General features: G+C 42.5%; 1 protein-coding gene across 1 annotated transcript in view; it reads right to left on the bottom strand.

The window, feature by feature from the left end:
* The window catches only part of Fras1 (Fraser extracellular matrix complex subunit 1), a 402,136-nt gene that overhangs the window by 13,419 nt on the left and 364,593 nt on the right, over positions 1–24,124 (bottom strand). The window contains exons 60-68 of the mRNA XM_052198714.1: positions 21,193–21,349; positions 18,899–19,099; positions 14,067–14,254; positions 12,724–12,999; positions 9,524–9,756; positions 7,215–7,375; positions 3,711–3,925; positions 1,509–1,659; positions 394–501 (exon numbers count right to left, since the gene is read on the bottom strand). Of these exons, the coding sequence (XP_052054674.1) occupies positions 394–501; positions 1,509–1,659; positions 3,711–3,925; positions 7,215–7,375; positions 9,524–9,756; positions 12,724–12,999; positions 14,067–14,254; positions 18,899–19,099; positions 21,193–21,349 (1,690 nt within the window). The remainder of the gene's footprint in view (positions 1–393; positions 502–1,508; positions 1,660–3,710; positions 3,926–7,214; positions 7,376–9,523; positions 9,757–12,723; positions 13,000–14,066; positions 14,255–18,898; positions 19,100–21,192; positions 21,350–24,124) is intronic.

Genomic DNA, 24,124 nt, shown 5'->3' on the forward strand with positions numbered 1-24,124 from the left:
ATGTGGAGTTTGGTTGGATCTACTTCCCTTTATATTTATAGAGACAAAGTAAATATAAAGAAACATAAAGCAAATAGGAAAAGCATTTGTAAGATAAAGGGCAATTTATGCCAGGACTATAATTCTGTTGTATTCACTGAATGTGAAATGGTATTGTTTTCTTTGTTCTTAGATGATGTCTGTTGAAGTGTTCTGATTAATGAACATAAAGATGGTAATTTGTTTTCAAATGCAGTGACCCCAAAGAGTGTGTGTGTCCATATACATGTATATATGTGTGTGTGTGTATGTGTTAATACTACTGATTTTATTTTTATTGTTCTAATATTTTTATTTTTCTGAATGTTTGAATTATTTCTTAATAAAGACTCAGAAAAAAGGCATGGAAACTACCTCTGAACTTGGCCTGGGTCTTGAACTCAATGACGAGACGGCCATCCTCTCTAATGTAGATTCTTATTATCTGAAGTCTTGCGGAGAGCACACTGTCTGTCTGGATCCCTGGATAAGCAACCACATGGAGAACGTCAAAGTCAGGGTATGGAGAGCAACTTACGGATAGTGACTGCCCTAGACTCAGCCTCAGGGGCATCTCTAAGGAGATTCAAGTATTTAGGTGAATGTGATTTAGTTAGATATCCACATCCACATGCATGCCAATTAAAACAATACAGGAAATCCCATTTGTGGCTCTGTTTTTTTTTTCTAGATCCACTGTCTTTATCTATGTGGATACCACTTTCCCCAGAAGCAGAGAACGTCCCACTTCAGAAAATAATGGATATAAAAACTTCAGCTTCTCTACACTGTAGTTTTCCTTTACTTTTAGGACCTAACAGGGTCTGAATACTTGATGTATAAATTTTATTTTATTCTCAAACCAATGGAGACAACAGGGAAACTTCTAGAAAGTCAGCTGTGTATACTTGACATGGAATGAGTAGAGGCAGTTATAGTCACAATGCCTGCAGGGTTCAGAATGACCTAAAATAAAATGGAATCCAAGGAGGAGAAACACAAAAGTTAAGCAAACAACAACAGATATGAGCCGAAGGCCCAAGTGTTAATTTGGCTCCCACTGGAGAATGTCTCCGATGGGAGCTATTTTCCCACAGGGACTATGAAACAAACAGGGTGGTCTGGGCTCGAGCCATTTAAGAGAAGAAAGGATGTAATTTCCAATTACTAGAGATGCAGCCTGTCTAAAGACTGTTCACGTAGCTCTTTGGTATCACTCTCTCAGATGAAGGGTATCACTCCAGGAAAAAGAGGGTTGAGCAGAGGTGTGGAATTAACAGGAAGTGGGCTTGGGGTCGTGTTGGGGTACAGGACATTGGAGATGGGGAAAAACAAACAAAAGAACAACAGATTGGGATACTTTCTGGATCTCAGTTAACTGCCCCCCTCCCCCTTTTCCTGAAAGACCACAGGAATGTAGTTGCTGTTAGAGTTCACTGCTTATCACGATCAAATGTGAGACAGAACAGTTAAGACATCCCCGGGCATACCTGTTCTCCAGAGGACCGTGTCATAGAAGAAAGAGAATTCCATCTCAGTGTGGTGCTCTAAGGAGGCCCAGCCCCTGGGGGCTGTCACATAGATGTAGGACACGTAGAGAGGCACATGTACCGTCAGGAACGACTGAGCAGAATCTCTCACCTGACAACAAAACAGTGTGCAAGAAGCAGGCTTACTCTTTTCCTGGGAGGATGGGGCAGGAAGCCATCACCTCTTGGTTCAGTGTTTATCCACTCCTTTGGTCACTGGATCATATATTTAATTCCTAATCTATACCTGCAGCTGGTCTTTGAAATATAAGGACACCTCTTCACAAGAGGCGACCTTCAAAGGCTTTTCTGAGGAGGTGACCTAAAAGAGTAAGGATTATCTTTGTTTCCAATCTTCAGCTTCTAGAGACATTCCCTGGAAATGTAAAGTCTCACTGTCTGAGGGATTGGCTTGCTGGCTTGGAATCTGTCAGCACATCCTCGCTTTGCTGAGGGTTCACCAGAGACCGGAGACCTATAGGAAACGTTGATCAATGGTGACTGGAAAAGCACTAGTCCTCTGAAATGGACACATGCTTGACTTGGGATGTCTTAGTGAGCACCACATTCATGTTCCAGGAACAAAGACCAGGGGCTTGGACATCACATCTAGGAAGTTTACCAACAGCACGGGGCTGTAGGTGATACAGTGGTTTATTTGCAAAGACAGTACATTGGAGAGATGTTTGAAAAGAGAACATATCACACATCTAGGAGAATACTATTTTCTAAGGAGGTTCCTCTTACAGTGGTTAATTTGGTGCACTGAAATAGATTTCATTAAGCCACAAACCAAAAACTGGATAGAGAAATAATAGTGTGCTGGCAGCTGCCTTCACAGTGACCTGTGTTCATGTGCAGATGGGAGAAATTATTAATTAAAAATTCATATTTTTGTCTGTACACATATTTCTTTTTTCTAATGAAAAGCTAAATTAGTAAGTTTAGAGAAATTTTATTTTGTTATTGGGCAACTATTATGGGATATTGAAGGATGTGTTCTTCCTCTTCTTGGCTTCTAATTATATCTCTTTGTCCCAGATGATGTTATTTGCTAGTCTTTAAGAACATTTTCTGACAAACATCTCATGCATTCTTGCTGTGCGTTATGCTGAGAGCATGAGTCACAGTTTAATAAGAATCCAGGGAGATTGCCTCATTACTGCCCACTGGTACTGCTTGAGAAATGCTGAATGAGAGCTTACTTCTTGTTTCTCTGTTTTTTTCAACTACATATCAGCAATTTCAATTCTTTTTAAAGAAACAGGCAATACTGAAATACTTCGGGTATCTATATTTCCTGCCTTAAATTTAAAAAGTGGACAGAAGTAATCTTTGACTGTGGTACTTTTTAATGACTATTATGAACAGAAATATCCAGATCTGTAATGGAAGAAAAATCACAGAGAACATTCATTTTTCAAGGGAAGGAGCAATCAGGTTTGTGGCATCCGTTGACTACTGTAGGCCAGGCATCTGCAGAAAATAGAAAGCACCGGCTGACTTGAAGCTTTCGCCAGCAGGGGGCAGTGCTGCACACAAAAACCAGAGGAACTAGGTTTGAATTAAAGAGATTCCTAAATTGATTAAAATCCCTCTACAGATTCTCTCTTTTAGTGAGGCTAAACTTGTTTTGAAATGAAAACCAAACAGCTAACAAGTGTTGGCTCTCGCTGAGATACGGGCTCAAAAATATAATGGAGCTTGAGAGTGAATTTTCCCATGAGACAGTCTAGTCTCTGGTGCTCTTACAGAACTCCTCTTCTGAGCCTTTTGAGTCTTCCTGGACACACTTCTGTCATCAGGAATGTTTAATGTGTAAGCACACACACATGCGTGCCTAGCCACAGATCTGTTTTCTCAGGGGTTATGATGTTTTGGAATCCAGCGTTGTCTTCTGAGGGATGTACCACCCGCTATTCTGTTTCATTCCTCCTCTAAAGAAGCAGATACTATTTTTTTGTACAGATGACTCGCTTTTTAACACATTAACTTGATTTAGAAGACCTCAGGGATCTTTAAACCACAATACAGCCAAGACCCTTGATAAAGAACTTAAAAAGAATATTCCCTTACCTGGCTAAATACAACAATCGGGTACTTTGCTGACCGAGGCGCTTCAAGTTGGCATGGCCCCCAAGCACACCATCCCAGAGAACCCACCTGGAAGTCGGCCGTCACGGAGCCCCCACAAACGTCGATGAGCTCCGTCATGTCATAGTATGCGTCGAAGGTCCACACGCAGCTCTTCAGGTTCAGGTGTCTGTATAGCTGGATGGTTTTGGGCTCCCGTACACTTGGGTCAAACTGGAAGGGGCGGTCATAGCCAGGGCCCAGGGCAGTACTGTGGAAAGCTGCGTCATCCAGAAACCCTGCCTCTGCAGGGGAGGGAGGAAACAAGGAGCAGTGACTTGGTCTGAGCATGCCAGGAGCTGGGGAGAGGGGGGTCACTGGGCTGTCCAACTGAGACCTTGGCGGGATCTAGACTCCCAGTGTACAGCAAGGTCAAGAGGAGAGCTTGTAAAGAGCTGAGCAGACAGTTGGGAGCTGAGATCATGGCTCAGCAGGGAAAATGTTCCTCACAGAATATGCATGAAGGTCTATTGTGGATTTGCTCTAATGCTTGCATTAGGTTATTTGGGTACCCAAAATTGCAGGAGAGAATACGTAAGAGGCTGAGGAGCCCTGCCCCTGACTGGTTATGATTGGTAAATAAATGCTGGCCCCTAATGGTTGGGCAGGGAGACAGAGGCAGGACTTTAGGATTCGCAGGCCAGGGGACTGAGGGAGGAAGGAGAATCACCACGCTAGGAAAGGAATAAAATCCAGGCTTGAGAGCTGCAGAACAGAGAGCACACCAATCACGTAAGAGCCACACCCCAACTGGGTCTAGGGCAGCGAGGATGGAAATATAGATTTTAGTAAGTAATAGCTCAGGAGTATCGGAGGGAAGGTGTTAGCAACATGGAAGGTTGGGAGTGGCCCAGTCACTGAACTGTTTAAGGTATATTAAAATGGAAGGCTGTGTGTGTGTGTGTGTGTGTGTGTGTATGTATGTATGTATGTACTTATGTATGTATGTATGTATGTATGTCTTTCATTCAAGGACTCAAACAACTGGGGCAGATAGTGAAGAAAAAGATAGTGAGTGCCAATTAGAGCAGATTAATCAGCTACTGAAAAAGCCTGTCTGGGGATCCCCAGCACCCAGGGGGAAAATCTAGGTATGGAAGCATGTGTGTATGGCCCCCGTGCTGAAGCATAGAGACACTGAATCCTTGAAACTCACTGGCCAGCCAGAAAGCTCCAGGCTTAGTGAGCAGATTCTGTCTCAAAAAGTGAAGGGGAGAATCACTGAGGAAGACATCTTCAATTGATCTTTGGCCTACACATATGTCCAAACACGCATATGCAGATGAACATGTGAACAAGATAACCCCACACACACATACCCAGAGAGAAGAAAAGGGAGAGAGAGTGACATAGCAAGAGAGAAAGAGAAGAGAGAAAGAGAGAGGGAGGCCGGGGGGTACAACAATGCTGAGCTGTCTGTTGCTTGGGGTTAAGTGGGGCACGGCCCCTTTAAGAAACCCAGGGACTCAGGAGAAAGGGTCAACACACAACACAGCACATCATGATGAATATCGCTTTTCCAAGTGTTTCTTAGCATCCTGTGGCTCACCACTGGTCTTGATGAAATTGCTGTGCTATATAGATCACTCATGTATGAAAAACTATTTTTAAGGCCAATTTGAAACACAGGTTTATGGAAAGCCATCAACCCAACATCCAACTTCCTGTTCTTCCTCCCTCCAATGCTTCTGAACTTTTGAGGTAGGGGAAACCATCTTAATTAGTAGATGGCTTGCTAATGATGTCTGACTAAACTTTATCTGCCACGGGTCAAAATTACCAATTCTAATACTGTGACCTGTCCTAAATTACAACAGCAGAATGGTGGTACAGTTTTAGGACATTTGAGATATAATAAAATTGTTTGCATTTTTAGTGTGTGTGTGTGTGTGTGTGTGTGTGTGTGTGTGTGTAAGACCATGGCATGGAAGCCAGAGGGCAACTCGTGGGAGTCAGTTCTCTCTGTCCACCATGTTGGTCCTGGAGGCCAAACTCAGGACATCATGCTTTGAGTCAAGCGCCTAAACTCTCTGATCATCTTGCTGGTTCCTGAGTATAATTTTTATAGTCCTACAAGTAGCCATCATGTTTAAAAGAGACAGAGAGGCAGGGAGAGACAAGGCTGAGATGTTGCCTGGGGTTAAATGGTGCGCTGCCCCTTTAAGAACATCTTAGATTATCTATCACCAGCAACTGCCCTTAGCCCCACCAAGACTGGGACCTCAATTGACCTGTGATGAATTTAAACATTTTTTTAAGCAGGGAGAGATAGAGATTTTCAGTTTTTAATCATACCGTTTCTTTTATTGCCTACGTATGTGTGCCAATTAAACTTTCATGTGTAGTTTAATGGTTTAAGAATAATTTGCACTTGACTAATTCTACCGTACAAGGACCACCACTACCAAAATGATACTTAATGAATATGAAAGAGCAGACAAATGCATTTCTGTCTTCAAAACCACTGTTGAATGATTCATCAGCCGAACAGTGGTGAGGGAGGGGCCGGGGGATGATAGGCATTTCACTCGCACTTGCCAAGGTAAATGGAACTGGACAGGAATTTTTGTGGAGTGAAATGTCTGCAGTGGCGAACAGAGATGCACAGCTGATGCCCAGCTGAGGTCAAGCTCTTGCTGAGACAGGCCCATCCAGGGACAGAGGGAGACAGAGGGGAAGAGGAGGGGAGGGGCAGGGAGGGGGAGGGGATTTCTCTTCAGCATCTCTCCTCACTAGGCGGCAGTGCTCTTGGGCATTTCACTCTGCCCAGTCCTGCTCTCCTTTCCCCCCTTACCTTTAAGAATGTGTTGATCTCTAAAGAAAACTATATGCTCTAAACTTTATCTCAGTTCCCGATTCTAGAGCATCCATCCTTCAGCCTCTAAGATCTGCGCTTTCTCTTTCAAAGGATGTTGCTATCATGGGAACAATCACAAAACTAAGAATGGTCTCCATAGGTGGGGGAGTAGCTAATATTTGCTGTGGAGGCATTTTAGATGTAACATCATGTTGAACACTCCCAATATGACTGGAAGAAACAGTTGTTCTCACCCCAGATGAGAGCACAGTAACTGAGAGAGGCCAAGCTATTTTTGTTAAGGACTATAACAATGGTTCTCATCCTGGGGGTCAAATGACCCTTTCATAGGGAGCCACCTAAGACCATCAGAAATATCAGATATTTACATTATGATTCACAACAGTAGCAAAAATCACAGTTATGAAGTAGCAATGAAGTAATTCTATGATGGGGGGGCAGTCACCACAACATGAGGAGTTGTATTAAAGGGCTGCAGCACTAGGAGAGTTGAGCACAACTGGTCTACAGCTAATGGCACAAACAGACTCTGAGTCTAAGTTCATTGTATTGGAAAGTCCCTCATTTTCCTGTTGACTTCAATTATGCTCTCTGTGTGTGGCTATTCTCCGCGAAGAAGGAAAAATTAATATGGAGCTGAGGACTAGAAACCATGAAAAGTCTACTCCTCCCCACCAAACCCCACCTCCAAAGTGGTTACACAGAGGCAGACTCACCTGAGAGGCCTCGCAGGTCCTGGGCAGTGACTAGGTTGGAGCAGACATGCTGGTGTCTGTAGATGGACTCCGACAACAGGAAGTGCAGGTTGTGCAGGGGCATGGTAGAGATCAGGGGCAGCATTCCATCCTGGTGAGGGATCTGCACGGAGATGTGGATTCTAGGGGAGAGGACAGACAAAGGTTCAGCCCCGTGGGATGGGCAGGAGTCACCATCTGAGCACACTCCTTTGTCTTTGAGGATGAATTTCAGAAATCCTTTTCCTCCCTTGAGGTTTTCCACGCAGGATTTATATCTGAACATGACGGGGTAGACCCAAATGGAGGGTTGCTTTCATTCCTAATGGATCCTCACGCTCATGGGAATCAAGAAGTATAGGGTTTTTCTCCCTATACAGGAAATAGTAACATCACACTCGCAAATTAAAGTGTCCAGTGCTCTGAGTGGCAGCCTTGTCTCTTTAGGAGCTAAGGCTTAGTGACTGGTGCATTGGCTGTGCCCACTCTGTCTCCATGCATGCTGAGGGCTGACATGGTTATATGCCTCTTTGTGTGTATGTGTGATATATGAGGTGTGTACGCATGTTTGCATGTGTGTGGGTGTACACATGCACATGTGCCTTCATGTGCCCTTGAGGAAGCTGGAAGATGACGTCAGGGGTCATCCTGGAGCTCACTTAAGGCAGGGTCTCTAGCTGAGCTTGGAAGCTCACTGGTTCTAGCAGTCTTGGCTAGCCAGGTTGCCCTGCTGAGCCAGGCTTTGTCTGAGCACTGGGATTACAAGTGGCTTCAACACCTGCTCAGTTTCAACATGGATTCTGAGGATCTGGAGTCCTCAAACTTGTGTGCTGGGTGCTTTAGCCACTGAGCCACCTCCCCAGCCTGTTTATATGCTTTTAAGCATTTATTCTAATAATGAAATGGTGAAAAAAAATGGCTGAATTCTTAAAATTTCAGGTCAGTTTCTTCAGCCAGCCAGCAGAGCCTACTAACCACTGTGTCTCTCTCCATTGAAAAACAGCCAACTCCTGCCATCTCTCCTCTCCAGTTCCCCCAACACCTTGCATTCTGTTTTGACCATCCTCATTCTGCAACAATCTATCCCTAGGTCTCTGTTCCTCAGCCCTGGGCAGCCTTTGTCCCAGGCTGTCTGTAACTTATTTATACTGGTTGCTCTTTCTTGCATGTTTACAGCCTGTTTCTCTCCACCCCACTCTGAGGACAAGGACCATTTCCTTCAATGCTTTTGTCCCTGCAGTAGAATGCAACTCAAAATAAAATATGAACTTAATAAATATCGGCTCAAGTCTGGGACGCAAGCAGAGCTGTACTCATGGGCTGCGTTTGTTTTCATTGCACACGTTTAAATTTTCACAAAGCTTACTGAGAATGGGCTTTGGGTTCCTAAGGCTTGTCTGCAAGCTCAATTTTTTTTTCAGGGGAAACTTGGGGTGTAAAGAGCAGGGCTCTTTACCCAGGAAAGGTCAGTGCTGCCCCCTTTCTTCTGTTTCTGCTGCTTAACAAAAATAACCTGTATTCTTTTGTAAAGAAGAGAGATTTGCATATCCTTGGACCAGCTCAGATGTTCAAAAAGGTAAATGCTTAAATTCTATGAAGCTTAATGAATATGTATGACATGGGGGAAATCTCTTCTGCTATGCAAAAAAAAAAAAAAAAAAAAGAAAAAAAAGAAGAAGAAAATTAAAATCATGGTGGCAGAGGAAAAAATAAGTCCAGTGACTTGTAGTTATGACTGTTATTACTCATTAGTTCAGCAAGTGTGTCACAAGGACTAGAAGCCCTGAAGTAGATGGAGGAGATACAAAATCAATAGTCCTGATCCCTTCCCTCAAGGCTTTTACCATCCACCACACCACACGGTTACCAAGAATGATAACTCGCTGAAGGAGGCATAGATGGGCATCAGAGGAACCTCTAAGTCAAGTTGGAGGCTATGTCCAACGTGCTGCTAGAAGAGAGGCCATGGGCGTCACATTATTGAACAAAAGGATTTAAGTATCACAACTGGAGTTGGAGCTCTCAAGCACATAACCCCGAATAGTTTGGAGTTCTTGTAGAGGAACGTGATTCTCTGCAGGTGTTGGGGCAGGTGAAACGAAGGCAAGATAAATAAGCCTAGGAGGAGAGGGCCAGACCTCCAGGCCCCCCACCCCCCAAAGAAAGCTTTTCTTCTGAAGCTTTAATTACCACTAAACAGTTTTTGCAGAAGCATCTTTCTCTGCTCTGCACCAGCTGGGAAACACATACGGACAGTTGACATCTATTCCCGTAGGAAGTCGCTGCCTGACCTGTTTGGATGTTCTTTGTGTTTGACGTCCAGGTACTTCAAGGTTGCAATGAAGGACTGTGCCTGGAAACCTCGAGCTGTCCCAGCCACTACTGGGGTGTGGCAGATAGCACTGTCCGTCCCGATGGTAACAACATTGCTCCTCAATGGGGTCCCCACGTGGCCCACCTTGTCCACAGCCTTGGCCACACAGCGCACATGGAACCTGCGGCTGAAGTAAATGCTGTCTAGGACCTGTAGGAAAGGAAAGTATCACAATGCACAAGTACATCTTTATATCTGATGGGTAGGATTCAGCAAGCTCTGTTACATAGGTAGCTATGGAGGCTATCTATCTGTTCTGTTCTGTTTCATCTGTCTGTCTGTCCATCCATCCACCCATCCATCCATCCATCCATCCATCCATCCATCCATCCATCTGTTCTGTTCTGTCTGTCCATCTGTCTGTTCATCCATCCATCCATCCATCCATCTATCTATCCATCTGTTCATTTATCATGTAGTCAATGATATACACCATGAACCAGGCACTAGGGTCAGAGCAGTAAATACATGAAGTCTGAAGGAATAAGATAGAAAATGTGCAAGTAAAGATGAAGTCAGTGCCCAAAGACAGTCTACAGTAACTGTATCTATTGCTCTCTTTAGCCTTAAGCATAAAGTTGACATAACTGTTTCTCACATCTTCCAGCAAGACTCATTGGCTTCAACCAAGCCTCTGTTGCAGAAAACAGGCTGCAATGGAGTTAAGGCTTAGTAAGATACATGAGACATCTCCTTGTCTTCAGGAAAAAGCCTCCATTCCTTTCCCTAATGCCTCTTCTGGTTTGGAATCAGCCTTTCAAGAGGGTAAGAAGAGGCCAAGATGTACGGTCAGTGATGTCCCAACCTCAAAACTCTCCTGTGCAGACTGCTGCTTGCCTCCCAAAGAAACACATGTTCCCCTCTCGTCACCCCCAACGTTAGCAGCTTTTCTTCTTCCTGCTCGCAGATGTCCTCCCACTACTGGCTGATCAGGGAGGCTGACTGGAGGGGTTAGTTCTTGATCTTTGTCAGTTAGATGCCCAATAAAGTTTCATTTTTTTTTTTTGTAGGAATCTGCTGAGGGCATCCTGGTTTTTGCATCAGGCAGTGAGCCCCTTTCTGAGTAACAAGGAGAGAGATTGCCACCGTTCCCCACAACCTTGCAGAGGTCTGCATGCAACACAAGCTTGAGGCAGAGACCCTGGCCTCTGACACCCTGTGGCCTTTGAAAGGCTGTCTCTGGATCTCTTTGCATTTGCAGATGTGCAGGAGCAAGAGGAACAGGGGCAGCTGAGAGGCAATGTCGGTCCCTGTCACCTGGACGTGTCAGGTGCTGTGTGTGTCCATGACTACGACAGGTCAGGAAAATTAATTAGTAGTTCTGTGCACCTTAGGCCTCCCACAAAGCGATCACATAAATGTAGAAATTCCTCCCATGGAAACAATTTTCATTGAAGCCCATTAAAAATTAAAGAAGATTTCCACATTAAACTTTTTTTAATTAGCTGCCACCTCTTTATTTATTTATAAATGGACTTAGTCTAGGAAGGATGTTAGGCATGTTACAAAAAATGCATAAACATGATGGTACTAAATAAATAATTGAAGAAATGAACATAAAGCAAAGGAAACTAGGGGAAAGAGTGTTAGTCACCAGTCCATCACAGGACAAGTTAGAGTCACAGTGCTATAAATTTAGTACGGGTGTGTGTGTATGTGTGTGTGTGTGTGTGTGTGTGTGTGTGTGTTTGGCTCAAATATAAGGTTCTGTTGAAATGGAATTATATACTTACAATATAATAAACCGTTAAGTCTACTTTAAAGGGTTTTATGTCTGGCTGTCTTTCTATCTCCTTCTCTCTCTCTCTCTTTGTATGTGTGTGTGTGTGTATGTGTGTGTATGTGTGTGCATGTATGTGTGTGTACGCGTGCGCATGTGCACACGCACTTCTGCTTATGTACTGACATCTTGGGTTCTAGGTTCTTGTCTTCCACTTCCTTTAAGGTAGGGTCTCTCTTGTTTGCCACCGCCCTGCATGTTCCAGGATTGCAAGATTCCAAGGATTCTCTGGTTTCCACCCGCCTTACCACAAGACCACCGAAATGAGGTACCACAGTGCTCAGTTTTATGTGTGTTGGAATTTGAACTCAGGCTCTCATGTGTGTGCAGTAAGAGCTTAATCTAATAAGCATCTCTCAAGCTCTTACGTTTTGAATGATACAGAAGGCCATTTAAACTTGTACTGCACTGCAAAAGAATGGATTTCCCAGCCTTTGTGAGCAAGTCGTATCAAAGACAATGGTGACAAGTGACCCTGTTCTATTTGACGCATCAAAGAATATAGTCTGGAAGTAGTCTTGGAAAGCCGAAACCAGTTGAGAAAGTGTGCTAGACAGCTAGAGTCTGTGTTGAGCCTGAGCATCGACTGCCTTGATGTCCTTTTCAGAAAAACGCCCTCTTTATTGGTGTGTGAGGATATCTGCCAAGGTGCACTTCTCCCAAGTTTGGATAAACATCAGTGGTCACAGCTCTCTGCTGGGTAGAAGGTGGGGCTGTGGACCTGCTCTTTGGGAAAAAAAAACCCAACAGCCCCAGGAACTCCTTTTCATGTCTTCCCAAACAGTTTTGTAAATCACAGACCACACGGTAAGTGGTCTATCTCTCTGTTTAAAATTCACTCCCTATCGTGTGCCATTCATCTGCTGGTTATTTGAAAATTTGTGACTGTGGCAGAAACCTGAGTCCATGTCCTCAAGAAGTTCATTCCCAAATACTTACTGAATGGTTAAAGAAATACATAAAGGAATCACTCAATGCTACCTGCCTGGAATCCTAGACTTGCTTAAGCGTCTATAAACCACAGTTGTCAGTGATCCTGTCAAGTGACTGAATGGGAGACATGTTATTTTACGAATCAAGTGCCTGAGAGAGGTCAAAGAGCTCCTCTATAATAAGTGGCTGAAATGTAGTCAGACTCAGAATTGTAAAGATGCCAATAGACAACTGCTTAGTTCCTTCCTACTATACTATGTTAATTTTCCTAATATCTATTATTACTCCTAACCAATTATTATTATTTTTTTATTCCAAATGCTATTTACGGACCTCACGGAATTTGAGAGACCAGAACAAGGCCAGCTCTTTTCCGCCTGAGGGGCTCGGCCAGACTCACTCACCTTGTGGTTGACGCTGGTGAATGGCGTGTTATCAGTGATGGTCTCGAAGGGAGACCGAGCCCCATTGCCATCGGTGGGCGCAGCTACTTCCCAGCTGAACTGCACAGATGTTTGGTTGATACCGGCCTCGCTGCATCGCTCCTTCATGACAGCATACCTGGGGTAGCGCGGGTCACAGGGCGTGACACAGACCAGCGGGTAGCCTGGGGATGGGGCTTTCTTGATTCCTTCCTTGGCCAGCTCTTCCATGTGGTCATAGTCAGCAAGAGTGACTACCTAGGAAAAAGCAGCAAGGCTTCAGGCTGGGCTGAGGAACACGAACATTGGGACCTACCATACCCTTCCCCAAGACCCTCACAGCCTCTTTGTCCAGGTTCTGTAACCCACAACAGGAAACTGTGCAGTTCCTTGCCAGGCAGAGATGAAGACAGCATGAGTAGAGGAGATCCTGTCAGAATCTTATTATCCAACTGACTGCATTCTGAAACCAGAGTCTTATCTCTTATGTGAAAACAGACTCTATTTTCCTTTACACATTGAAATCTGAATTCTGTTACTAATGGCGGCTGCTAATTTAGAGGTGCATTAAATTGTTAATGGTGCATAGAGGCACACTTGCCCAAAATAGGAAAAAATAAAAAGGTGGTACATTTGTTCCATAATCAAGTAAGAGATAAAGTTTGAAATAGTCATCTCCTCTAAAAGAGACTAGTTAAAGAGAGGTTAGGAGTGTAGTGCTGATTAGTTGAGTCATAGATTCAGTATCTGCAGATGAAATGACCTTTGGGCATTTTCTTCTTAATGGTAAGGTCATTTCATCCATTCTGTGTCTCCCGAAATGATAAACATAATCCACATCTTTGCATGTAAATCCTATGTGTGGTAAATATGCAGGATAATAGATATGTAGTAGCATTGCTTTCTTGCTCTTCCCACCCACGCAATATATAGATCAATTGAACTGCACTTTCATTGTCAGATCACTGTGGAAATAGCTTGGTCTTGCACCAGGAATGTGTTCCTCTATCTTTAGCAATATTAGCATTTGTACCTAATAACTGCTTTTTGTTGTTGGGGGCCATGCTGTGCCCTGAAGTGGGGTTCACAGAATCTGTGGATCCTACCCACTAGATGGTCACAGGACCCTGTGTGAGAAAAGTGCCAAGGAGAAATGGCTCCACACATGGCCCAGTGTCCTCTCTAGGAGAAAGTGGGAGGAGATGCCCTTGGCTGAGTGCCAAGAGGTACCAAGAAGTGGCACATTGGGATCCATCTTTTCTCCAATTGTTGTCTACTGGCTGCTGAGACACAGCACCAGCCATCCTTTGGATCAAGCAACTCACAATGGGTGGTGCTGGCAGTATGAGACTCCCTGCTGCTTCTTGATCTAGAATTGTCACCGTAGCAGTCGTCACGTCCCCAAGCACTGCTTCCACTGGATCATCTGGGCCAAGGACTAGAGAAAAAGATTCATGCCATTCTCGATCCTCATTGGACAGGATCTCGACTTTGAAGAAGATATGTTCCACGCCTTCAGCAAGAACAAGACAAGAAGAGCAAACACCTTGTCAGGGGAACACTCAAGAGAGCATAGGTTGACACAGCTTGGACATCACATCAAAATAAGCCCTGTTTTTTTCAGGGGTTTCTCATCAGCACAATGACTGCTAATCACTGCAGACCCATCAGCAGAGTGAAGAATCTGTTCTACAGACCAAAGTCTACCTGTGGTGGAGACATGGCACTGCAGATTTACTATTCAACACCATACAAGGATTAATGACTCCTGCCTGACACAGGCTGGCTGTAATAAAAATCTATGATCCAAAGTACACTTCATCCTGGTTATACTTCTTTTACTTTTTTGCTTAAATTTTCTTCCCTCTTTACACACACACACACACACACACACACACACACTCATGTGGCTATGAGAAAGGGTATACACAAATGCCCTTCAAGCTGTACCCTAAGAGACAAAGACTAAAAGGCTGCCTATTGGACCAGGCTTTGCAAAGATAATAGCACAGAGTGAGACGCTGGGAGGAAGCAGGCAGAGGCTTTAGACATTCACTCCATCTCTTTTTAAGTGCATTGCAGTAGGACACATCCTCCCCTCCTTCTTACATCTAGTTCATGCTCCTTTTGACCTAAGCTCCTCTAAACCTTAGACAGAAAAAAGAAAGAAGAAGGATGCCTGAAGGAGAAATGATTCAGACATGGAAGACTGGAGCTACTCTTCCAGAAAACACCTAATATACATGCCGGGGATGGAACTTGCATTGGCTAGTTTTATGGTCACTTGACACAAGCTAAAGTCTTTGGAGAGGAGAAAGCCTCAGTTGAGAAAATGCCTCCAAAGATTTGGCTGCAGGCAAGCCTGTAGTACATTTTCTTAGTTAGTGAATGTTACAGGAAGGTCCAGCCCATTGTGGGTGGTGCCATCCTTGGGCTGGAGGTCCTGGGTTCTATAAGAAAGCAGGCTGAGCAAGCTATGGGAAGCAAGCCAGTAAGCAGCACTCCTCCATGACCTGTGCATTAGTTCCAGCCCTGTTTGAGTTCTTGCCCTGAGTTCCTCCAGTGATGGACTATGATGTGTACTTTCCTCCCCAGCTTGCTTTGGGTCCTAGTGTTTCATCATAGCAATAGCAACTGTAACTAAGACAGAGCAGAAAGCCCTGTAAAATTCATGTCAGAGGTGTAGGGACCTCTATTCTGAGCCTCTGAGACACTCCATCCACCTGTCAACACGTCTCTGAAAAAGTGTGAACAGTGATCCCTTGCTGGTTATATTGCAAATGGTACCAGGATCTACAGTGGCCACTTAACATTTTCCCACCAACAAAGTTCTATTAAAACAACAACTAGCATCAAAATCCCAAATCAATTCTTCATAGATCTAGAAAGAGCAATTCTCAAATTCATCTGGAATAACAAAAAACCCAGGATAGCAAGAACTATTCTCCACAACAAAAGATCTTCTGGGGGAATCACCATCCCTGACTTCAAGCTCTACTATAGAGCAATAGTGATAAAAACTGTTTGGTATTGGTGTGCAGTCAGGCAGGAAGATCAATGGAATAGAATTGAAGATCCAGAAAAGAACCCACACGTACGATCACTTGATATTTGACAAAGGAGCTAAAAACATCCAGTGGAAAAAAGACAACATTTTTAACAAATGGTGCTGGATCAACTGGAGGTCTTCATACAGAAAATGCAAATCAATCCATTCTTATCTCCTTGTACAAAGCTCAAATCCAAGTGAATCAAGGATCTACACATAAAACCAGACACTGAAGCTTATAGAGGAGAAAGTGGGGACAAAAAGTTCCTGAGTAGAACACCAATGGCTTATGCTCTAAGAACAAGAATCGACAAATGGTACCTCATAAAATTGCAAATCTTCTGTAAGGCAAAGGACACAGTCAATAGGACAAAACAGCCATCAACAAATTGGGAAAAGATCTTTACTAACCCTACATCCGATAGAGGGCTAATATCCAATGTATACAAAAAACTCAAGAAGTTAGTCTCCAGAGAATCAAATAACCCTATTAAAAAACAGGGTACAGAGCTAAAGAGGGAATTCTCAACTGAGGAAACTGAGGAAAAAGTTTAGGTGCTGGCTCTAAAGCACCTAAAGAAATGTTCAGCATCCTTAGTTATCAGGGAAATGCAAATCAAAACAACACTGAGATTCCACCTTACACGGGTAAGAATGGCTAAGATGAAAAACTCAGGGGACAGCAGATGCTGGAGAGGATGTGGGGGAAAAGGAACACTTCTCCATTGTTGGTGGGATTGCAAGTTAGCAAAACCACTCTGGAAATCAGTTTGGCGATTCCTCAGAAAATTAGACAGAGTACTACCTGTGGACCCAGCTATACCACCCCTAGGCATATACCCAGAAGATGCTCCTACATGTAATAAGGACACATGCTTCACTATGTTCATAGCTGCCTTATTTATAATAGCCAGAAGATGGAAAGAATCCAGATGTCCCTCAACAGAGGAATGGATACAGAAAAGTGGTATATATACACGCAATGGAGTACTATTCAGCTATTAAAAACAATGAATTCATGAAATTCTTAGGCAAATGGATGGAACTAAAAAGTGTCATCCTGAGCGAGGTAACGCAATCACAAAAGAAAGAACATGGTATGCTCTCACTAATAAGCAGATGTTAGCCCAAAAGTTCAAAATGAACAAGTTGCAATTCACCCAGCACAGGACAATCAAGAAGGAGGACTTAAGTGAGGGTGCTTTGGTTCCTCTGAGAAAGGGAACAAAATACAGGAACAATAAGAGAGACAATGTGTGGAGCAGAGACTGAAGTAAAGGCCACTCAGAGACTGCCCTACCAGGGGATTCATCCAATAAACAGTCACCAAACCCCGACACTACAACAAGAAGCGTATACCAAAAGGAGCATGCCATATTTGTCTCCCGAGGGGCCCTGCCAGAGCCTTACAAATATAGAGGCAGAAGCTAGCAACCAACTATTGGACTAGGCATGGGGTCCCCTAATGGAGGAGCTGGAGGGTGGTCGGGAGGAGCTGAAGGGGTTTACAGCCCCATGGGAAGAACAATGACTTTGGCCACCCAGATGCCCTGACTCCCAGGGACTGAACCATCAACCAAGGGGTACACATGATTGCAGCCAAAAATGTGGCAGAAGGCCTTGTTGGGTATCAGTGGGAGGAGTGGTCCTTGGTCAGGTAAAGGCTCAATAGAGGCCCAAACAAAGGGAAACCTGAGGGGGAGGAAGGAGGTGAGAGTGTGTTGGGTGGAGGGGCATATATGTGGAGGCAGGGGTGGGAGGAGAGGGGTTTGGAGTCTTTGGGGAGGGGGGGAATTGGGAAAGGTTTTACCATTGGCAATTAAATAAAGATGATATTCAATAAAAAAAAACCCACAAAAATTAAAAAAACAACAACCCAACTAGCATACAATTAAGTTGCCATCTACCTGATTCATTTCCCTGATTCACAGTGGTTCCCAACGTTCCTAATGATGTGACCCTTTAATACAGATCCTCATAAGCCATAAAATTACTTGTGTGGATACTTCAAAACTGTAATTTGTTGTTATGAATCATAATGTAAGCATCTGATATGCAGATTCAATCCCCAAAAGGTAGTGACCAACAGATTAAGAACCACTGCTCTATCAAATCAATATATATCAGACAGCCAAACTGCTGGTTGTGACTTGATTCTTGTTTTCCCTCTTCCCAAACACACCACTGTTTTTTCTGTTTTTGTTTTTTGTCCTCAGGATAAAATGTTTTTTGAAGCTTATAATAACCTATTGGCCATCTTGTTCCCAGTAGATCTAAAACCATTTGTACATTGGAATTGTATAAATCCTAAAGGGTCCAGCACAGCATGTTCTACCATGTTCTGCATGGTATCTGTGTATATGTTCTATCTGTATTTAAAATCAAGTGTTTTCATTCAACTAAATAACAAGCTAACAAAAATTCTTTCACATCCTAACCTCAGTGTGTTCTGTGGATAGGTGTTTTTGGTTTTTAAACTAGATAAAATGTCACCTGCAATCTCAAATACATATTTAGAAAATGGAAGATTGCACACAATTTCTTAGCCCCGACCACTGAGTTTGAAGAAGCTGCATACCAATCTGGGAACCTGCAGGGTCAGGGTATTATTGAAAGTATTATTTTCATCTTCAATATCGCACCGCAATTCTTTTTTCAAATGTAAGACATTTATCTCTCCATTAGGAAAACCCTAGCTGGGCAGTTGGTGGCATACACCTTTAGTCCCAGAACTCAGGAGGCAGAGGCAGGTGGATTTCTGTAAGTTCATGGCCAGCCTGTTCTACAAAGTGAGCTCTATGACAGCTAGGGCTATGCAGAGAAACATGTCCCAAAACAACAATATGAAAAAAGAAAACCTTATAAATTGGACATGTTGGGAAGCGGGTGGGGAGCTTTGCGAATGGGAAAGAAAAGAGAGAGCAATGGGGGAGGAAATAAGATCAAAATACATTATATACATAAAAATGGATTATATAAAATCCATTATTATGTATAATCAGTAAGTGCTGATATAAACCCCAAACAAATACCAAAACAAACAATTAAAAAAAAGAAAAACAAAGAAAAGGAAAGAAAGCCCAGAGACTGAAGTTGACACTCAATTACCAGGACTGAATTTCAGGACTCTGCTCTTGGGGTAATAATCCACACCAGACTGGGCAGAGCCGTCTCGAGTGCTGCACCGGACCTTGGAGGTCCTATTCTGATCGCCTCTGCGGATGACCTTGATGTTCAGAACCGCAATGGCGTCTGGCCCTGCGGGTTCCCGGACTTGGTATGCGGCTTCTTCAAACTCAATGGTGGGGGCTAAGGAAATGCGGGCAGGAAAATAAAAGCAAGTTAGCATCATTCAAATGATTAGACTCTAAAGAAAATAGCTCATAGCAGCCAGAGGGAACTGTTCACAATACCACAGCCTAATGGTTGGTGGTCATAAAGATCTCCAGCATTTATCCTTGAGCCACATGTTAGAAGAAGGCACTGATTTGGGCTCCCAGAGGTGTTATCTCTCACAAGAGAAACACGTATGCTGCCCAAGCTTCCAACATGACATCATAGTGCAAAGGATGTTTTTAAACTAAAGCTTTTAAAATTGAAATTTGCCAATTTATCAAAGGACTGAGACATAGTAGGTACTCCTTAAATATGTACAGACTGATTATATAAACAATCTTTTTAGTTACAAGCTACAACTTTTTAATTCAAAGTTCATGAGTAGAAGAAAGTTAGGATGTTGTCAGAGAAGATAAAATAATGGGAAATTGATAGCATGTTTTAATTTTGTATCATCTTAGTGTGTTATAGGAGATTTTAGATATTTTTCATCTCTATATTTACTTTCTCAGAAAGTTTCATCTTGAGTATACAGTTTGTGATAAGAGGCTCTTTGAATTTGTTACCTTTTGAATAGTTTTCTTTCATCTATATTTGCATATGTACATGTGTGTGCAGATGCCCAAAGAAGCCACAATAAGCACTGGATCCCTTGGGGCTGGTATGATAGGCAGCTGTGAGCTCCTCAAAGTGCATGTTGGGAACTCCAGTTCTATGCCAGAATAGACACTGCTCTGAACCACTGAGCCATCTGCCAAGCTCAGTCTTGTTGAGTCTTGATCATTTGAGATTTCTTTATTCCTGAGAAAGGTTCCCTCATCTTGGGGTTGAACCTGAGTTCGCAGGAAGGGCTAATTCAACTACAAGTCAGTTAGTAAGTGTACATGTGCGTGTGCGTGTGTGTGTGCACATGTGTTTGTGTGTCTCTGTGTGTGTCTTCATGCTTGTAGACATGTAGGGACAAGAGGTCAGTCGCAGGTGTAGTTCTCCAAGAGCCATCTACCTATTTTCTGAGGCAAGGTCTCACTGGGACCTGGGCTTACTAACTAGGCTAGGATGGCTGTCTAAGAAGCCCAGGGATCTTCCTGCTTCCACTTCTCAGCACTGGGATTATAAGTACATCTGGCTTTTTATGTGAATGCCGAGGATGGAACTCAGGTCTTATTCTTGAGGGTCGAGCACTTTACCACTGAACTATCTTCCCAGACTGAAGGCCAGCTTTTCTTATTGAGGTCTAAGTTGGTTCCTGACGTTTCACCAGGAACTGTAGGAGTCTTAGCACTCTCATAGCAGCTAAGAGCGCAGATTCTAGAAACTAACAAATAAAGATTCCTACATAGCGTCGCTGCTTACAGCCATTTAGCTAAAATGCAAATTAAGAGCTTTGTGGATGCTGTTTCTTCCCATAGAAGATACTATGGTAAGGATTATTGCTGGGATTAAATAAAATAAGTTAATATAACATGTGTAAGAAGGACTATAAACATTATGTATAAAGCAGGGTTTGCATTATTATATATTTACCTGTTAAAATAATCTATTTTAGTAAAATAACAATGTTTTAATTTCAAACAGGTGCTGTTTGGAGCAAACAACACATGATGCTACTTCCCTGGAAAGGGGTGTTCTCACTGTGCCCCTTGAAAACTTGGGGGGATGTTTGTTTCTGTGAGAAGTCAGTCAGAAATCACATTTTTCCAGGCAGACAATAGTGTTCCAGTTTAGTTCTGGGGGCTCCAATGTCTCCCGATTGTATTCCCATCGCCCTCTGGATCTTTGGAACTTACATGACTTTCATTCTCTGCTTCAAGGTTCCTGTTCTACATTTTAATCATATTTGTTCTTTATCTTTGATAATGGGGGGAATAATGAGATTAAGGGTTCCTGTGAGCTTTCTGGAGCCCCACAGAAGATGATCAGTTGCTCCGAACATTCTAGATAAATATTCAGAGGTTGCCCAAAATAGGAACTTCTCTAGCACTTTCCTAAACACTGATATTGTTGGTAAGTTCTCAGTTCATGTCCCGGAGATCTAAGAGCAACCAAAAGCCCATCGCTTCTGTTACCATCTTCGTCATTGGATATGGTGACAGTGGCCATGCTGTTCTTCCCAATTCTGGCTCCACTCCAATGGTTTCCAAGAGGATGGCCAAGGTAGACCCTGAACTGCTCTTCAGGCTCAAACATGGAGTCATCATGGATATAGACAGTGCAGTTCTTCGCCTATGATCAACACCCAAGACATATTTAGCAGGAGGACCAATGATAGGCAGTTTTCCTAGATAACATTTTTCCCCTCCTTGTAGCATCAAAGAATTGGCACGAATTAAAAAAAAAAAAAACAACTCAACAGTTTTATTCATAAAATAGAAGGTTGAATTCTAGCAATTTGTGCCGACTCAGATGTACCTATATAACAAGGTTTGCACTATAAAGACATTCCAAACCATTTGAAACATTTGGTGATAAGCTGTGAAAAACCAGGGCAATACAATCAACAGTAAATTAAAACACACCTGCAAACTGTGGTGTGCTTTCCCACCTGGTATTTGGGCTAATGACAACATTTGTACATGTTACAAAAGGCAGACAACTAATGAACAGGAGTTAGCATTCGGTTCTCCTTCCTGGAGAGCTAAATAAATTGCTTTTCCTTTGTGAGAAGGAATTCAGAAAGGCACCATCTTGGGTTAAAAATATTAAATTTAAAATTTTAAAATTTAATTCTTTAATTTTAAATGCTAAAGAACTTTCAAATCGGTTACCAAATAGTATCTCATCTGAACAGTATGAAGGACTGAAACCTGGAAGCATAACCAAAGTTCTTGGTGGTGAGAGGAAACCAAGTGTTTCTCAAATAGAATATTTTCCACCGAGGTATGTATGAATGAATGAATGTATAATATATATTATATGATTATATATATATAATATATGATTATATATATATATAAAATCAGCCTCAGCAGCACAGTTATATGATAGGAAATAGGACATTTGTCATATGACCATTTTAAATCTACTACCCAACTATCTTACACAGGCTATGTGGTTAGGGAACCGTTCCAAACCATGCTTTACAAATCATACTAAATGGAAAGATTATCCCATGAACATTGGTATGTGGCTTCTTAACGTCCTTTCAAAATCCTAAAGAATAGCCTTTTTTTTCCTTCAGCATCTTTCCTGCAATATGAATTCATTATAGAATATATGAGTTTAGTAGTGACTTTTCAATCTTTTTAAAAAGACATTTTTTGTAAATGCCAACTCTAAAGACATATGCTTAATAAGCCAAAGAAAATGAAGGTTCCAGAATGTGCTGGAGAATTGTGATAGATTATCGTGTGGGTAACATATGGTCTATTTGATTTCTTTTATTAAATGAAAAGCTATTTCTTGAGAAGGCAGTGAATTTTTTTTCTTTGAGCTGAAACCAAATACAGATATTCAGACTCAAAGCTAAAGACTGCGTTTGTAGGTGTTCTTAAATTCAGGTTCTAACTTTCCAGGAACAGAGTTCCAAAAGCTGGGGCTGGCCTTGGCGAGTCGTGAGTGTCTACTCGGCTTATTTACTTTCTGTTGTAAAAAGAGAGCAGAGGATGAGTCAGAGGAGATCTCCTGATGCTAAGCGTCAAAGGATTCACCAGAAGACAAGGTTTTGATAGATTTGGTTCCATCAAAATGGAATACTTCTGTTCAGCTAAGAACATTATGGCCAATTAAAAAAAAATTAGAAAGGAGCCACAAAATCATAAAAATTTAAAATGAAGTCATACATACAGAAGAAATCTAAAACCACTTGAGATCTCCTCTAAAATATGTTTCTGGAGTTTAGAAGCTATTTAAAAAAAAACCATAGACAGAAGATAGAGAAATTGTCAAGTATTTTGTTTTTGTACACTCACATATATGCAAATGTATAGGAGAAAAAAATGTTCCTACATATAGTTTAAAATTGAGACTTAACGAATATCCTTATGGTGTTATAGCCACTGAACTGTAGTATTAATATAAATTATGCTTGAACACATCTTTGTTTTAACTTCTATGTTATTGTAATTTCTTTCTTTAAAAAAGTAATTTATTTATTTATTTATTTTTCAATTTTTATGTGCATTGGTGTTTGGCTTGCATGTATGTCAGTGTGAGAGAGTCAGGCCCACTGGAACTGGAGTTACAGATAGTTGTGAGCTGTCTTCTGGGTGCTGGGAATTGACCCTCGCCTTCTGAAAGAACAGCCAATTTTCTTAACTGCTGAGTCATCTCTTCAGCCAGGAGATAGGATCACAGTACTTTCTAAATTGGTAAAATTTAACTATACCATGAAAATTTGATATTTGTTATAACACAAATGAAAAATGTAGTTAAGTAAAAAACCAAAGAACAACGTGGTTAAAGTTGGTTTGGGTCATGGTTTATCACAGCAACAGAAAATCCTAAGTAAGGCAGAAACTGGTGCCAGGGTAGTGGAGTACTGCTGGCAGTGTGTTTTGCGAAGATTGCAGAAGGGCATTGAGACTTAGGGCTCGAAAAGTCATTGAGTGTTGAGAGCTTAATGAGCTCTTATCATGAGAACACAGACGATAATGCTGAGAGCAGGGCAAGAGGTTTGTGCAGGTCTCACTTGTGACCTTTCAGAGCGGAGCAAAGACTCTAGCTCTCAAGGTCATCTATGTGATGAATTGAATTGACAGCCACCTTTGCTTTGCTGGGACAAGTGATACCGGTCAGCTAGGGCTCAAGAGTCAGCTGTGGTTAAAAAGAGGCCACCATCATTGAGGTGAAAATTCAAATGTATTTCCTCAGGGAATTTTCTTCAGTCACACTTCTGAGATATAGCGAGATTACAGGCAGCACCCCTCTGAGATTACAAGGAGACTCAGAGGCAGCTCCGGCTGAGACTCGCTGAGTTTCTCAGGGGAGTGGCTTTGACTGAATTTTAAAGGCTGAGTAACTACTCATGTACACTGCCAAGACAATGCTTGACGCTGCGTA

Source organism: Apodemus sylvaticus, chromosome 11 (genome assembly GCF_947179515.1).
Source record: "Apodemus sylvaticus chromosome 11, mApoSyl1.1, whole genome shotgun sequence".
NCBI classification, from domain to species: Eukaryota; Metazoa; Chordata; class Mammalia; order Rodentia; family Muridae; genus Apodemus; species Apodemus sylvaticus.